The sequence below is a fragment of the Nerophis ophidion genome, linkage group LG17, assembly GCF_033978795.1.
Source record: "Nerophis ophidion isolate RoL-2023_Sa linkage group LG17, RoL_Noph_v1.0, whole genome shotgun sequence".
NCBI classification, from domain to species: domain Eukaryota; kingdom Metazoa; phylum Chordata; class Actinopteri; order Syngnathiformes; family Syngnathidae; genus Nerophis; species Nerophis ophidion.
In genome coordinates, this window is record NC_084627.1 from 38,984,857 (window position 1) to 39,003,308 (window position 18,452).

Genomic DNA, 18,452 nt, shown 5'->3' on the forward strand with positions numbered 1-18,452 from the left:
CACATTTAAAGAGAGCTCATGGAATATGCCTGTTTGCAGCTGGACGTGATGTCAGGCGCAACCAAGCTATCAAAATATAGTTGTGTTTAATTTTACCTGAATCGGTACCTGGTAGTATTGAAGTACTGAATTCAATTCCCATATTAAAGTGCTAATTGCAATTGCTTTGACACAACTTAAGGAGCAAAATGCCAAAGGATTTGAATTAAAGCTATTAGTAGTTGTTTTTGTTTTTGTTTACTTATTTTGCAATCATTATTATTATTATGTAACAATCGTATGTAATATTAAAAAATGCAGTATTTTGTTGAATTGTTTGTTTAACTGTATTTGGCGAATACTTGCAAAATTACCCTAGTATGATAAAAGTTAACATGCCGACATATTTGACTCTGGGGCACATACATAGTAAATTGTTTACAAAGCAAGCAGGCTGATGTTAAATTACGGTGCATAGCTACGAAATTAGTTAGAAAGCTAGCAGGCTAATGTTAGCATACTAACACTCCTACTAACCAAATATCAAACTTCTAGTGTTAAAGTTAGCATGCTAGCAATTGACTAATAATTTTAAGGAGCATTTTGACTTCGGGATGGTGTGAATCAGTTGTAAAATAGTGAAGTAGTAACACTTTTTGGTACGGAATAAGTGTATGGAAATGTCGAAAATTCGGAAAAATCAGGAAATTTGGAGGCATAAAAATTAGATAACCCAAATGTGTTTTTATGTTCATAAGGTTGAAATTGAATAAGAAATGTGTGAGGAGTCGTCGTCGTCGAAAGAAAAACAAAAGGTTGAAGCAGTGGTCTTTAAAAGTAAAAATTCCAGGTAAAGTGGGAACTTTTGGAACTTTTTTTTACAATGCCTTGAGCCTTGCGGCTTATAAAACGGTGCTGCTAATATATGGATTTTTCTTTGCTACCGGTACGTAACAGTACCAATTTCCTGGTATTTGTGTGTGTGTTCATGTGTCAATAAATGTTAATTAGTTTGACATTCAAATTTGAAGTAGTATTAAAGTAGTAGAATTGCTAACTGTAATTAGTTTGACGCATGACAACTTAGGGAGCAAAACGCCAAAAGATTTGAAATAAAGCTATTAGTAGTTTTTGCTTTTGTTTACTTATTTTGCAATGATTATTTAACAATAGTATGTAATATTGTTTGTTTATAAAAAATGTGTTTTTCCTTTGCCTGAAATTTTTGTCCTGTGTTTTATTTGGATTGTAAGCCTGATCAACAAACTCAGTTCAGTGATCTTTGAAATTGTCCAGTCAATATCGCCGATACTAGTCCCTTGACCATCACACCAAAACACTTTTTATCAGTAGTTTATTCATACTTTGTTCATTTTATACTATTTATATTAGTTTATTTTTTGTGGTTAGCCGCTATTGTCACTGTCTTTAATACTGATTAATACGCCGCTTATACTGTGTTCGTTCTATTGGAACCTTCATTTCCCCAAGGGCACACTTCTAGGGGATCAATAAAGTTCGATCTAATCTAAAACCTTACTGCTGTGTCACTTCAAGGATTCATGAGGTCTAGTCATGCACAAAGCAGTAAAGGAAGCATTTAAAAAGGTTATGTTCTTAAGGGATAGACATGTGAAAAAGTAGCCAATACTTAAGAAATTGATATATTTGATGATGTGTATTTGCTATTCAGTTTTTTATGCATTGTAGCATAATTCATATTTGACCAAGTTTCATGTCCTAATTTTGTATTCTGAACAACTGCATGTTGATCTTCTGAAAGCTATTGCAATGGAGTTCCCAATATTGTCTTCTCATCCAGCTATCCCAATATTGGGACGAGGGACTACTTTTCTACAAGAGAATAGGGGACACACGGTCAAATCCCGAGCACCTTTGGACGGAAGGTCAACAAACGTGTCTAAAGAGGTTGATAAAGAGAAGCTTTTCTGGGCTTCACATGTGGAAATGATGGGTGGGAAAAGAGTGTGATCAGGCAAAAGGGAGATAAGGACAGTTCCCACCTGGCCACGCTTTGTTGCGATCTGATTAGAAAAAGCAATGATAAGCAGACAAACACACAGAATGCGTTAACACAAAAGGCAAAGCGTAGAACGTGGATGCAAAGAAGTACAACTCGGCAACGTAGTTTGAGTGGACCTTGTTGAGTATGTGGTGTGTCAGACTTTTTAAATGAGAAAAATGATTTAAAAAAACAGTGAAGATGAGTACGATTACGGATAAAGGCTACATCAGTTGTCGGAAAATTACATTTGTCCAAAATATAAAGAAAACATACATAAACATGATTTAATTATCATAGTGCTGGGCGATATGGCCTTTTTTTTTTTTTTTAAATATCTCGATATTTTTAGTCACGATACACAATATATATTTCGATATATTGCCTTAGCCTTGAATGAACACTTGATGCATATTAGAGATGCAAGCATAGGCAATTATATGACCCGCAACCGCATCACCAAAGTCGTCATCCACCCGTCGTCCACTCGAACCAACATTTTATCAGAATCGTACCCGCCCGCCAACCGCCCGCTGAAATACATCAGAGGTTGGCCACCTTTACCACTCACAGAGCTATTCAAACCCGTTTCACAGAGTAATGAAGACAATTGGAGCCGCTAACGTTCTCGCGACAATCCAATAACGTTCATCCTGATGACAAGAGTCAGGGCGTGCTGTGAAACCATTGCCTTAGACACCTTCAACAACATGTACGAACCGATTGTTAGTCCGGCAACTTGTTGTGTGCAGCTTCCGCAATCACACGTACAAGATTGAAAGGCATACTGGGTGATACAGAGTACACTGACGGTTGTGATATAAACAACTTTAACACTTACTAATATGCGCCACGCTGTGAAGCCACACCAAACAAGATTGACAAACACATTTCGGGAGAACATCCGCACAGTAAAACAACAAATACCCAAAATCCTTTGTATCCGTGACAGATCCTGAATATATTTTACGCCCCCAACCCTGCCCACCTTACAGACGCACAGGGGATGGGGGGTGGCGGGGTGTGCTGCTAGCGGGGTGTATAAAATAGTCTGGACACGGATACAAAGGATTCTGGGCATTTGTTGTGTTGTGTTTATGTTGTGTTACTGCGAGGATGTTCTCCCGAAATGTGTTTGTTGTTCTTAATAGGTGTGGCTTCACAGTGTGGCGCATATTACTAACAGTGTTAAAATTGTTTATATCACAACCATTAGTGTACTCTGTGTCACCCAGTATGCTTTGCAGTCGTGTGCGTGTTGCCGCGGAAGCCACACACAACATGATGCTGGACTGACAAGCAGATCGTACATGCTGTAATAGGCGACAAAGTCAATGGCTTCATAGCACGCTCTCTTACTATCTGGGTGGTCATTCTAGAAAATAATAGGACTCCTTTTGTCTTCTTCGCTTTATGACACGGGTCTAAAATGGCTCTTTGAATGGCAAAGGATACCGATACCAGAACCATGTTTATCAAGTATTTCCGGATGGTTCAACCGCCACCCGCCCGAGTCTAATTAAAATCTATTTTTTCGTCATGTCACCCGCCAGACCCGCGGATGAGACCGCAAACCGCGCATCTCTAGTGCATATAATCACAGCAGTTTGATGATTCTATGTGTCTAAATTAAAACATTCTTCTTCAAACTGCATTAATATATGCTCATTTTAAACGTTAATGCAGAGAGGGAAATCACAACTAAATCAATTTAGCAAAAGTGTATTTATTAAACAGTTATTAAGCAGCTGCACAAACATTTGTCATTTCCAAAATAGAAAGTGCAAGATTGTCAGAGACATTCTTAAAACAAGCTATGAGTGCCCTTTTTTCGCATGATGTCACTAGGATTAAATTACTAAAGTGTACTTTTTGTACAGAACGCCACTACCATAGTTAAAAAAAAATAAAGTGCACTTTAGTGCATGATGTCACACAAGATATTTCAATAACTGTCAAATAAAAATGAGCTGCATAATAGGAAATCAAATAGTGTATGTCCTTCACTATTTGGTAGGTCCCTGCGGACGTTATCTCCTTTTGTTGTTCACTATTTTTTTCATACGGTGTTGATGTGGAAATTGTTTCTTTGGCATTTTGTGGGTGTGTCAACGAACGGAGATGTTGACATGCAGTTTCAAACACACCTCATTCTCTAGCCGGTAGAGATGCGCGGTTTGCGGTCTCATCCGCGGAGATACCGCGGGTCGGGCGGGTGACATGACGAAAAAATAGATTTTAATTTAATTCGGGCGGGTGGCGGTTGTACCATTCGGAAATATTTGTTATATATGGTTCAGGGATCAGTATACTTTACCATTCAAAGAGCCATTTTGGACCCGTGTCACAAAGCGAAGAAGACAATAGGAGTCGTAAACATTCTCTAGAATGACAACCGGCAGTCACCCAATTAATAAATATTAGGGCGTGCTATGAAGCCATTGGCTTTGTCGCCTTCTACAGCATATACGATCTGCTTGTCAGACCAGCGACATGTTGTGTGTGGCTTCCACAGACACACGCACACGACTGGAAGGCATACTAGGTGACACAGAGTACACTAATGGTTGTGATATAAACAATTTTAACACTCTTAGTAATATGCGCCACGCTGTGAAGCCACACCAAACAAGAATGACAAACACATTTCGGGAGAACATCCTCACAGTAACACAACATAAACGCAACACAACAAATACCCAGAATCCTTTTCATCTATGACACTTCCTGACTATTTTATACACCCCGCTAGCAGCAAACCCCGCCACCCCCCACCCCCCCATGAGTCGGTAAGGTGGGCGGGGTTGGAGGCACGGGGGTGTAAAATATATTCAGGATGTGTCACAGATGCAAAGGATTCTGGGTGTTTGTTGTGTTGCGTTTATGTTGTGTTACCGTGAGGATGTTCTCTCGAAGTGTGTTTGTCATTCTTGTTTGGTGTGGCTTCACAGCGTGGCTTATATTAGTAAGAGTGTTAAAATTGTTTATATCACAACCATCAGTGTACTCTGTATCACCCAGTATGCCTTTCAATCTTGAACGTGTGATTGCGGAAGCTGCATACGACATGTTGCCGGATTTTCAATCGGTTTGTACATGTTGTTGAAGGTGTCAAAGGCAATGGCTTCACAGCACGCCCTTATTCTTGTCATCAGGATGAACACCATTGGATATAGGCGAGAACGTTACCGGTTCCCATTGTCTTCTTTACTCTGTGAAACGGGTTTAAATAGCTCTTTGAGTGGTAAAGGTGTCCGACCTGTGATGTATTTCAACGGGCGGGTGGCGGGTGGTTACGATTCTGATAAAATGTTGGTTCGGGTTGACTGCGGGTGGATGACGACTTTTGTGATGTGGTTGCGGATGATATAACTGCCTATCCGCGCATCTCTACTTGCCGGTGACATTTTAAATGATGCTACATTAGCATCGCTGCTATTTTTTTGTAGCAACGCTTTTGCCGCATAAATGTTCGACATACTCCCGCTTGAAGCCAAACCACAGCCGGACAATAGATTCCGTGCTGTTTTTTGGGGGGAATTACTTCTTCCTCCATTTGTTACCAGATTCGCACCTTCTCTCTCTGTGACGTTGCACGCGTGACAGTATGTGACGTATGCAAGAAGGTGCGCTTGTTTTAAGTCTCTGTGAGAAGGAGAGACAAGAAAGAGTGGGAAAGGCATGCAGTGTAATGCCAATGAAAACTTTTGAGAGGTCGCTAGTTGAGGACTGCTGGACTACATCAACAAAACTGCAACTAAAATCACTTCTGAACGTACAGAGCATAGAAGAAAAGGTCATTTCAAACATCAGTATTCAAGGACAACTTTAAAACGAATGTGTATTTCAGTGGTGGGGGTTAAATTATGGAATTATCTTTACAATGAGATAAAAGACTGTAAAAATATATTCCAATTGAAAAAACATATAAAGACAGAACAATAAAATCATATAGACAGCCTTAGGTGTTTATATTTTGCTTTTTATTGATTATTTTACTTATTTGTGTGTCTGGTTTTGTAGGTAGTTTTGTATCATCACATGTGGTGTTTATTACTTTTTTTTTTTTTTTTGGTTTGTACTTCATGAAGTTTTGCACTTGTTGTGTTTTTTGTTTGTTTTCATTATATTTTGATTTATTTGTTGCTTTGTATGATATCCATGAAGTAAGACTACATATTATATTGAAGCGGGCATTAGTTTGTAAATGTATAACTGAGGTATAATTGTCTATTGATCAAAGATGCACATCCATTAAGGAGATAAATGAAATAAAAAAATGAATGAATAAAATCAGATTTAATTATAAGATGTCACTCTCTGCTTAAATATCAGCATGCCTTTAGTTGGCTTCTGACACTAGTCTACAAACCCCGTTTCCATATGAGTTGGGAAATTGTGTTAGATGTAAATATAAACGGAATACAATGATTTGCAAATCATTTTCAACCCATATTCAATTGAATGCACTACAAAGACAAGATATTTGATGTTCAAACTCATAAACTGTTTTTTTTTTTGCAAATAATAATTAACTTAGAATTTCATGGCTGCAACACGTGCCAAAGTAGTTGGGAAAGGGCATGTTCACCACTGTGTTACATCACCTTTTCTTTTAACAACACTCAATAAACGTGTGGGAACTGAGGAAACTAATTGTTGAAGCTTTGAAAGTGGAATTATTTATCATTCTTGCTTGATTTACAGCTTAAGTTGTTCAACAGTCTTGTTATCGTATTTTACGCTTCATAATGCGCCACACATTTTCGATGGGAGACGTGTTTGGACTGCAGGCGGGCCAGGAAAGTACCCGCACTTTTTTACTACGAAGCCATGCTGTTGTAACACGTGGCTTGGCATTGTTTTGCTGAAATAAGCAGGGGCGTCCATGATAACGTTGCTTGGATGACAACATATGTTGCTCCAAAACCTGTATGGACCATTCAGCATTAATGGTGGCTTCACAGATGTGTAAGTTACCCATGCCTTGGGCACTAATACAGCCCCATACCATCACAGATGCTGGCTTTTGAACTTTGCGCTTATAACAATCAGGGTGGTTATTTTCCTCTTTGTTTCGGAGGACACCACGTCCACAGTTTCCAAATATAATTTGAAATGTGGACTCATCAGACCACAGAACACTTTTCCACTTTGCATCAGTCCATCTTAGATGAGCTCTGGCCCGGCCAAGCCGGCGGCGTTCCTGGGTGTTGTTGATAAATGGCTTTCACTTTGCATAGTAGAGTTTTAACTTGCACTTACAGATGTAGCGACCAACTGTAGTTACTGACAGTGGTTTTATGAAATGCTCCTGAGCCCATGTACTGATATCCTTTACACACTGATGTCGGTTTTTGATGCAGTACCGCCTGAGGGATAAAAGGTCCGTAATATCATCGCTGACATGCAGTGATTTCTCCAGATTTTCTGAACCTTTTGATGATTTTATGGACCGTAGATGGTAAAATCTCTAAATTCTTTGCAATAGCTCGTTGAGAAATGTTCTTCTAAAACTGTTCAACCAATTTGCTTACAAATTGGTGACCCTCGCCCCATCCTTGTTTGTGAATTACTTAGCATTTCAAGAAAGCTGCTTTTATACCCAATCATGGCACCCACCTGTTCCCAATTAGCCTGCACACCTGTGTGATGTTCCAAATAAGTGTTTGATGAGCATTCCTCAACTTAATCAGTATTTATTGCCACCTTTCCCAACTTCTTTGACCCGTGTTGCTGGCATCAAATTCTAAAGTTAATGATTATTTGCCCAAAAAAAAAAAAAAAAAGGTTTATCAGTTTGAAAATCAAATATGTTGTCTTTGTAGCATATTCAACTGAATACGGGTTGAAAATGATTTGCAAATCATTTATATTTACATCTAACACAATTTCCCAACTCATATGGAAACGGGGTTTGTATAATTCAATTAGAGATTTGCAGTAATGATAAAAATGAAAAAGTTTTGTCTTGACTTTTGTGATATTAAAAATATGCCTGGGCTTTTAAAATTGATGTTTCATTGCTTATTCAATGCATTATGAGCTACAAGTTATGATTGAATAAATGGTCAATTACACTTACATAAGTCATAAGACACACCATTTCAGTATTTAAGCCCGCATCTATACGACAAGAACGCAAATATATTCAACTTTAGGTCATAAATTGATGAAATCCGCAAACAATGAGCAGGAAAAGAAAAAAAACTGAATGTCCAAACAGGACAGGCCAGAACATAGAAGACAGAGTGAGAAAAAGTGCAGGCATTATTACCCCATTAGGCTCCTGAAAGCAATCCGAGGCAGAAGAAGAAGAAGAAGACAAGAAGAAAGAAGGTAGGACACAAACAGTCAGAAACACATAAAAGACACAAAAAAAAGCTGTTACTGATAAAAAAAAGAGAAAGCAGAGCGACAGGAAGCAGAATCAAGAAGATCACGCAAGTGAGAAACTGTGAGGAGTTGTGTAATAATAAAAAAAAACATGTGAAATACAGTAGGACCTCATAATTCTATGACTCACGGTCACCAATTTAGTTACCAAGAATCCTTTCCATCCTTTGTAACTGAGCTACTGTGTGGAACAATTTCCCTCGTGGATCAACAAAGTTTGTCTAAGTCTAAGGCTAAAAAAATAAAAAATAATTTGCAAGTCATTCTGCAAAATTTATACCCTAACCTCTCAAGGCCCTAGATGTTTGTTTACATGCTTTTTTTTTTATTTCTATTTGCTATTTGGGCTTATTGGAACCTAATAAGAATAAAAACCAAAAATCATCTTTCGATATGAGTACACAAACGTGAAGTGTCTTGCCCAAGGACGTGACTAGGATGGCCGAAACTGGGATTGAGTTGCTCTACCACCCGAGCCGCGCCGCCAGAAGCCGAAGAAAACAAACAAGAGCACGAAACAAAGTGAACTTACGAGCAGGCGAAGGCCACAAGAGCTCCACTGACCACAATAAAGTCGAGAATGTTCCACAGGTCACGGAAATAGGAGCCAGGGTGGAGGAGAAGTCCTAAGTCTATCATCTTGGGAATAAACAGAATTATTGTAGACATGAACACAAATACAGTCAAACAGGACAGCCACAAAAATGTCCCTGACAGAGAAAAGTTGGGTTAATTAATGTTTCTAAATAACCCCAACAAAAACAAGTAAATACATATTTTATATACAGTTTATATATATATATATATATATATATATATATATATATATATATATATTTGTATGTATCTGGTAACACTTTAGGGTTCGGGTTATATAGTGTTATATGTATATATATATATATATATATATATATATATATATATATATATATATGTATGTATGTATCTGGTAACACTTTAGGTGTTTATATATATATGTATATATATATATATATATATATATATTAATAAATATATATATATGGCATGTGTATGTATATATATACATATATATGTATATATATATATATATATATATATATATATATACATACACATATATATACATATATACATATATATATATATATATATATATATATATATATATGTATGTATGTATGTATCTGGTAACACTTTAGGTGTTTATATATATATGTATATATATATATATATATATTAATAAATATATATATATGGCATTAATAGGTATTTAATAATGACTAATTAACAGGCAATATGTTATGAATTTGCATGTTAATAAGCCACTAATTAATGTTTCAAAAGTCCCCCATACTAAAGTATATATACATAAAATATATATACTTTAGTATGGGGAGCACATGAACCATTAATTAGATACTATATATTCATACACACACACACACATATATATATATATATATATATATATATATATATATATATATATATACATATATATATATATATATATATATATACATATATATATATACATACATATATACATACACATATATATATATACATATATATACATACATATATATATATACATATATATACATACACATATATATATACATATATATACATACACATATATATATACATATATATACATACACATATATATATACATATATATACATACATATATATATATATATATATATATATATATATATATATATATATATATATATATATATATATATATATATATATATATATACATATATATATATATATATATATATGGTAACACTTTAGTATTGGGAACAGTTCCTCATTAATCAGTTGCGTATTAACATAGGGTTAGGGCTAGGGCTAGGGCTAGGGTTAGGGTAAGGGTTGGGGTTAGAGTAAGGGTTGGAGTTAGGGTTACGGTCTGGGTAAGGGTCGGGGTTAGAGTTGGGGTTAGGGTAAGGGTCAGGGTTGGGGTAAGGGTCAGGGTTAAAGTTGGAGTTGGGGTTGGGGTAAGGGTTGGGGTTGGGGTTGGGGTTAGGGTTAGGGTAAGGGTTAGGGTAAGAGTAAGTGTTAGGGAAGACTCTTAGTTAATTGCTTACTACTTACTTAGTTAGTCAGTTAAATGCTTACTGAATAATTAACAGCCAATATTTTATATTGAACATATGAACCATTACTTAGTTACTATATATATATATATATATATATATATATATATATATATATATATATATATATATGTGTAGGTGTGGGAAAAAATTTCATGAGGGGGTTCCCTCAATCATCAGGAGATCTCCTGATGATTGAGGGAACCCCTCATGAAACAGTTCTGTAGAGATGAAGTAGTCTTGTGATTTTTTCCCACACTTACATATTACGCTCTACCACGGTATCGAGCACTATTCTCTGGATAATCCAATCAAGATATATATATATATATATATATATATATATATATATATATATATATATATATATATATATATATATATATATAGTGACAAATTGTTTTATATTATATAATAACTCATAATCTGTTACAAATTGTGTAACAAGTCTATTATGTGTTTATATTCATAGTCACTGTTAAAAGTGGCACTCTGAGGTCCGGCAGTATTGCAATGTTGGCCCTCAATAAAAACAGGTTGACACTCCTGATCTACATTATTAATAACGTTTAACGTGTAATAATCTGAATGATAGAACCTGTCATATTTGCAGATATGCAGGAATCAATATGTTGCTGTATTCCCGCCAACAGAACTGGGTGATGTTACGTTTATTCTGTGATTTTTTTGTGATAGTTGTCCTGCAACTGAGATAATATCTTCTTACAGCTTGGTACTTTATCAAAGAAAATGACTCTCATCATGGCTCATCCTACCAGAGATAGGCCTTGTCTGTGTACCATCTACTGTACCTGTGACCGTAGCTCAATCATTTATGTTAACTATCCTTGGAGCTCTTCAAGCAAAAAAGGCAACATTTTGACGGATCCCTCACCTTAATCACCATCTCAAAAGTGAACACACCAGTGAAGACATAATCCAAATACTTGAGGACCTGCAAAAAAAAAAAAAGACAATGTGACATGTTTTGCAACAATATGCTAAAGTGACGTTTGTACTCTGTCAGAGACCTCAAGACCTGTCACTTTTGCACCGACACATGCAAATCTGGCATAAAAAAAAAAAAGCATGCATGCGCCTCACTTAAAATTCATGTCGTACACCAATTTGCTGTCTATCAAAATGTAACATGTCAGGTTTTTATTTTATTTTTTTCTTCTGGTTGATTCTTGAGTAACTTTGGGGTTTGTCTTGTTGCCTGAACTTTCTAGCCGTGTATTTACTGTCGATACTGCTTGTCTTCATTAGGTTTCGCCATAGAGCAGGGGTCACCAACGCGGTGCCCGCGGGCACCAGGTAGCCCGTAAGGACCAGATGAGTCGCCCGCTGGCCTGTTCTAAAAATAGCTCAAATAGCAGCACTTACCAGTGAGCTGCCTCTATTTTTTAAATTTTATTTATTTACTAGCAAGCTGGTCTCGCTTTGCTTGACATTTTTAATTCTAAGATGGACAAAACTCAAATAGAATTTCAAAATCCCCAAAAATAATTTAAAGACTTGGTCTTCACTTGTTTAAATACATTTGTTTATTATTTTACTATGCTTCTTATAACTTTCAGAAAGACAATTTTAGTGAAAAAATACAACCTTAAAAATGATTTTAGGATTTTTAAACACATATACCTTTTTACCTTTTAAATTCCTTCCTCTTCTTTCCTGACAATTTAAATCAATGTTCAAGTATTTTTCTTTAATTGTAAAGAATAATAAATACATTTTAATTAAATTTTTCATTTTAGCTCCTGTTTTTTTTGACGAAGAGTATTTGTGAAATATTTCTTCAAACTTATGATTAAAATTAAAAAAAAATATTTTAGCAAATCTAAAAAATCTGTAGAATCAAATTTAAATCTTATTTCGAAGTATTTTGAATTTTTTTACAATTTTTTGTTCTGGAAAATCTAGAAGAAATAATGATTTGCCTTTGTTAGAAATATAGCTTGGTCCAATCTGTTGTATATGCTAACAAAGTGCAGATTGGGTTTGAACCTATTTAAAACATGTCATCAAAATTATAAAATTAATCTTAAGCAGGAAATATTACTAATGATGTTCCATAAATTCTTTTAAAAAAATGTTCAAATAGATTCAAATTCGCTAGTTATTCTTTTCTGTTTTTCGGTTGATTTTGAATTTTAAAGAGTCGAAACTGAATCTAAACTATGTTTCAAAATGTAATTTTAATTGTTTTCCTGTTTTCTCCTCTTTTAAACCGTTCAATTAAGTGTTTTTTTCATCATTTATTCTCAACAAAAAACCTTCCGTAAAAGGAAAAAAAATATACGACGGAATGACGGACAGAAAAACCCATTTTTTACCCTAATCCTTTATGAATTTATTATGGGTCTACTGAAAATGTGACCAAATCTGCTGGGTCAAACGTATACATACAGCAATGATATTATTGTATGTCTTTTGGCAAGTTTTACTGTGATAAGGCGCTTTTGGTAGCCATCCACCAGCTTTTGGCTGTCTTGTCTTGTTTTTTTCGGTCTTGTGATTTGCATGTTTTATTTTGAAAAGCAACTCCTCTTGTTTCGGATCACGGGCCCTTCCTCTTGTGTCACCAGTCTGACATCATCCCTGACCCTTGATTGCTTCCACCTGTTTCCCATTACTCTCATGTTCCATATAAGCCCATGCCTCCCCTTGTTCTGTGCCAGATCGTCTCAAGCTTTCATGTCTGTCTAGCATCCATGTTCATGTTCACGTCTACTCTCTTGGATCCAGAATTCCCACCCTGACTTTTGTTATCTAGCCTTTGTCCTAACAATCTTTCCTTCCTCAAAGTTTTTGACTAATTTTTTCATCCCTCCATCCATTTTCGTACCCCGCCTTCCGCCCGATTGTAGCGGACTCATTTTTTGTTAACCTTTATTAGACTAAGATTAGAGTCAACATTTTTATAGTCATTGTTTTCTTCCTCCTGTTGGAGCGTTTTTTTTTTAAGTTTTTATAGGAGATACGACACTAATTATAGTTTGTCTTTATGTTGGTATTTTCCTTATTTTTAGGAGTGATTTTCGGTTGTTCCTTTTTTTGGAACTTTGTTTCGCTGACCGTTTTTGTTAGTTATAGATTTTGTATAACTCTGGCTCTGGAGGTTTAAGAGTTTCAAAATAAAAGCTTTACTATGAACCTCATCTCTGCATCTGAATCCACTCCTTAGTCCAAACCTGAAACTCGCAAGGGTGGACCCCGGGATGCAGAGAATGGAGGGAAGGTATGCGACAAAAAAATGAAATTATTTAATAAGTCCAAAATGGTAACAAAGGGTGATGGGGGAAAAGTGCACACCATGGGAAATTTAACAAAAGTAGTCTCTTTCAGAGGTTGGCGGAGTAAAGGCCAATGTTTTACCTCTCCTTTTGACAAAATTGGTGCAGTTCGGCTAATTGTGTTGGTTTTCTGACGTGGAATTGTTTCTTTGGCATTGTCCACACGTTTAAGTCAGGACTTTGTGAAGGCCATTGTAAAATCTTAATTCTAGCCTGATTTAGCCATTCCTTTACCACTTTTGATGTGTGTTTGTGGTCATTATCTTCTTGGAACACCAGACTGCGCACAAGACCCAACCTCCGGGCTGATTTACCATGAATTGATTTACGTGGACCCCGACTTAAACAAGTTTGAAAACCTTATTCGGGTGTTACCATTTAGTGGTCAGTTGTACGGAATATGTACTGTACTGTGCAATCTATTAATAAAAGTCTCAATCAATCAATTAATCAATCATTTTAGGTTGTCCTGAAGAATTTGGAGGTAATCCTCATTTTTCATTGTCCAATTTACTCTCTGCAAAGCACCAGGAAAATAGGCCCAGAGCATAATACAACCACCACCATGCTTGGATGTAGGTATGGTGTTCCTGAGAGTCAAGGCAGGTGGCCAAATTCCTTTGGCAATAGAGTGTATGTTAACGACTAATATGCCACCCAAACTTTCCAACCTTGTTAGAAAGACGTTTATATGTATTAGTCTGTCCATAAAATATGCATTTCTATGTATTTTTTCCTCACATTCTCTAAGTCAGTGGTTCTCAAATGGGGGTACGCATACCTCTGGGGGTACTTGAAGGTATGCCAAGGGGTACGTAAGATTTTTTTTTAAATATTCTAAAAATAGCATCAATTCAAAAATCCTTTATGAATATACTTGTTAATTAATACTGTTGTGTTTGTTGTCTTCTTCCTGCCATCTCTTTTGGTTTGTCAGTTTCTTTCCCCAGTCCTTTTGTCCCCAAATAGACATACCTGCTGCTAATAACTTCCCGGTAGCATTTAAGCGTGTCTCTGCCAGCTGGTCCCTGCCGGTTATTGTTCCTGAACCCCGCTCTGACATGTGCTACAATGATTCAGCTTCCCTGGTATGTTGCTTTCGCATATTCCTGTTAATCTTGCCTCGTTGTGTTTTTGTTTCCTAGCCACCTTGTTTTGCGAGAACTATTTTTACCACGCTGTGTGCCTCCTGAAAGAGAGTACTTTTGTTAAATTTCCCATGGTGTGCACTTTTGCCCCATCACCCTTTGTTACCATTTTGGACTTACTAAATGTTTTCATTTTCTTGTCGCATACCTTGCCTCCATTCTCTGCATCCCGGGGTCCACCCTTGCACTTAGCCTAACAAATACTTCAACAACATATGAATGTAAGTTCATAAACTGTGAAAAAAAAATACAAAAATGCATATTCAGTGTTGACAGCTAAAATTTTTATGGACATGTTCCATAAATATTGATGTTAAAGATTTCTTTTGTTGTGAATAAATGTTTAGAATTAAGTTCATGAATCTATATGGATCTCTATTACAATCCCCAAAGAGGACACTTTAAAATGATGATTACTTCTATGTGTAGAAATCTTTATTTATAATTGAATCACTTGTTTATTTTTCAACAAGATTTTAGTTATTTTTATACTTTTTTTTTTTTATAAATAGTTCAAGAAAGACCACCACAAATGAGCAATATTTTGCACTGTTATACAATTTAATAAATCAGAAACTGATGCCATAGTGCTGTATTTTACTTCTTTATCTCTTTTTTTTCAACCAAATATGCTTTGCTCTAATTAGTGGGTGCTTGAATTAAAAAAAATGTTCACAGGGGGTACATCACTGAAAAAAGGTTGAGAACCACTGCTGTAAAGCACCAGCAAAACAGGCCCATAGCTTAATACAACCACCACCAAGCCTGATGGTAGGTGTGGTGTTCCTGGGAGTCAAGGCAGGTGGCCAAATACTTTTGGAAATTATGTTAACGACTAATATGTCACCCAAGCTTTCCAACCTTGTTAGAAACAGGTTTAAATGCATTAGTCCGTCCGTAAAATATGCATTTCTATGTATTTTTTCCTCACATTCTCTGTCTTGACATCTGACAACTTGTGTATTTCTTTCGTGCTTTGCGGTGTTTTTGTGTGTACGGCGGTGGCATTAGCCTGACTCACGTTGTTCCGCGGTGCGTTGGACTGCACGGGGTCCTCGGCTGCCAGAGCGATGCTGCTCATGGTAATGACCATCAGGATGCACATTTCAAAGTAGCGTAGGTTGACTATGTAGTGACACAGCCGCCGCACCCTGCACCACACAAACACAATTGAAGGGAAAGCGCAGACGCAACCGACGTGTATCCAAACTTTTAGCACGTCCATCCCCATCACAATCGTCGTGGTTGATTTCCAGGAGATATCTGGATCAATTGGAATATGCAGTCATTTCACTCTAATTGTCTCTGCGGGCACACTTGCCAGTGTTAAATAAAAAAGTACAAATATTTGTTTACTGTTGCATGCCCAATGTGATACCAACACTCAAAAAATTATTTCTTACTAGTGTTGTCCCGATACCAGTGCGCTGGTACTGGTACCTGTACTTTTCTAAATAAAGAGGACCACAAAAAAATTGCATTATTGGCTTTATTTTAACCCCAAAAAATGAGGGTACATTAAAGGCCAACTGAAACCCACTACTACCGACCACATAGTCTGATAGTTTATATATTAATGATGAAATATTAACATTGCAACACATGCCAATACGGCCGGTTTAGTTGACTAAATTACAATTTTAAATTGCCCGCGGAATTTCCTGTTGATGACGCGTGTTTGTGACGTTATTGGTTGGAGGGGACATTTTAGCCCAGCACCACTTACGGCTAAAAGTCGTCTTTTTTCATCGTGCAATTACACAGTATTTTGGACATCTGTATTGCTGAATCGTTTGCAATTTGTTCAATTAATAATGGAGACATCAAAGACGAATGCTGTTGGTTGATTGCAGCTGCCTTTAGCAACCGAAACACAGCCGGTGTTTCTTTGTTTGTTGTGAAGCTTTAACACGGAGCGGTCGAGTGAACATGTTTCTCTGCGTCAACCAGCAAGTTTTTGAATGGGAAAATTGTGATATTAAGTCGTCTCTTAACGGAGACTTGAGTGGATTACGCGACCTCATCCTGCAGCTTAAAAAGTCAGCTGTGATCTTGGCTCCTTGGCTTCTCTCAGAGACACTGGCGTTCGCCGCAGCCTCCCAACTTTCAGGTATGACTTTATAATCTCGCTAAAATACTATTAACACAATAAGCAGATAAGGGATTTTCCAGAATTATCCTAGTAAATGTGTCTGGCTACATCTGAAACGCTCCCACTGCCGCCGTCTTCAGCCGTCGCTTTTTCTTTTTTTTTATCTTTTTTTTAGTGCTTCACTCTAACTTTCCTCATCCACAAATCTTTCATCATCGCTCAAATTAATGGGGAAATTGTCGCTTTCTCGGTCCGAATTGCTCTTACTGCTGGTGGCTCACATTATAAACAATGTGAGGATGTGAGGAGCCCTCACACCGGTGACGTCACGCGCACATTGTCTGCTACCTCCGGTACAGGCAAGGCTTTTCTATTAGCGACCAAAAGTTGCGAACTTTATCGTCGATGTTCTCTACTAAATCCTTGCAGCGAAAATATGGCAATATCGCGAAATGATCAAGTATGACACCTAGAATGGACCTGCTATCCCCGTTTAAATAAGAAAATCTCATTTCAGTAGACCTTTAAACATATGTTTCTCATTGAAAATGTTTCCTTCAATGAAATAGTGAACATACAAGACAACTTGTCTTTTAATAGTAGGTAAACAAACAAGGGCTCCCAATTTAACAAATTGTGTCATTTTCCATTCCATTATTTTGTCAAAGTTATTATGGACAAGAGGTAGAAAATGAATTATTAATCTACTTGTTCATTTACTATTCATATCTGCTTATTTTCTCTTTTAACATGTTCTAGCTACACTTCTGTTAAAATGTAATAATAACTTATTCTTCTGTTGTTTGGATACTTTACATTAGTTTTGGATGATACCACAAATTTGGGTATCTATCCGATATTAAGTCGTTACAGGATCATACATTGTTCATATTCAAAGTCCTCATGTGTCCAGGGACATATTTCCTGAGTTTATAAACATAATATACCTTTGTTTAAAAACGAAAGAAGATGTTAAGATGTCAAAATATATCGACAAAATCAAAGTAGTATCAACTACATACACTCCTGTACTTGGTATCATTACAGTGGATGTCAGGTGTAGATCCACCAATGTCGATTGTTTTCATTTTGACGCCAGTGTGTCACGCCTGTGGATTATGTTTTGTTTTTGTCATTTTTGGTCATGTTATGTTTAGTTTTTTGGACATTGAGTTCTGTTTTTGCGCTTCCTGGTTTGTTTTCGTCTCCATGCCAACCCATTAGTTTACACCTGGTCTTCCAGTCACGGCCATCACACCTGTCACTAATCATCAAAGTCATTATTTAAGCCATTCGTTTTCTGTCCTCTTCCTGGCAACTTTACCTACTGACCAAGCTACCTACCATACCTACCCTCATGACCACGGACCTACCTGTTCTCTCCCTTCATGCCTTGCCACGCTGATTGTTATCCGG

The 18,452-nt window shown here is 36.6% G+C and overlaps 1 protein-coding gene across 1 annotated transcript in view; it reads right to left on the reverse strand.

Moving 5' to 3' along the window:
• Window positions 1–18,452, reverse strand: part of LOC133536415 (voltage-dependent N-type calcium channel subunit alpha-1B-like) — a 446,201-nt gene that overhangs the window by 151,606 nt on the left and 276,143 nt on the right. The window contains exons 23-25 of the mRNA XM_061876915.1: window positions 15,966–16,095; window positions 11,393–11,452; window positions 8,931–9,037 (exon numbers count right to left, since the gene is read on the reverse strand). Of these exons, the coding sequence (XP_061732899.1) occupies window positions 8,931–9,037; window positions 11,393–11,452; window positions 15,966–16,095 (297 nt within the window). The remainder of the gene's footprint in view (window positions 1–8,930; window positions 9,038–11,392; window positions 11,453–15,965; window positions 16,096–18,452) is intronic.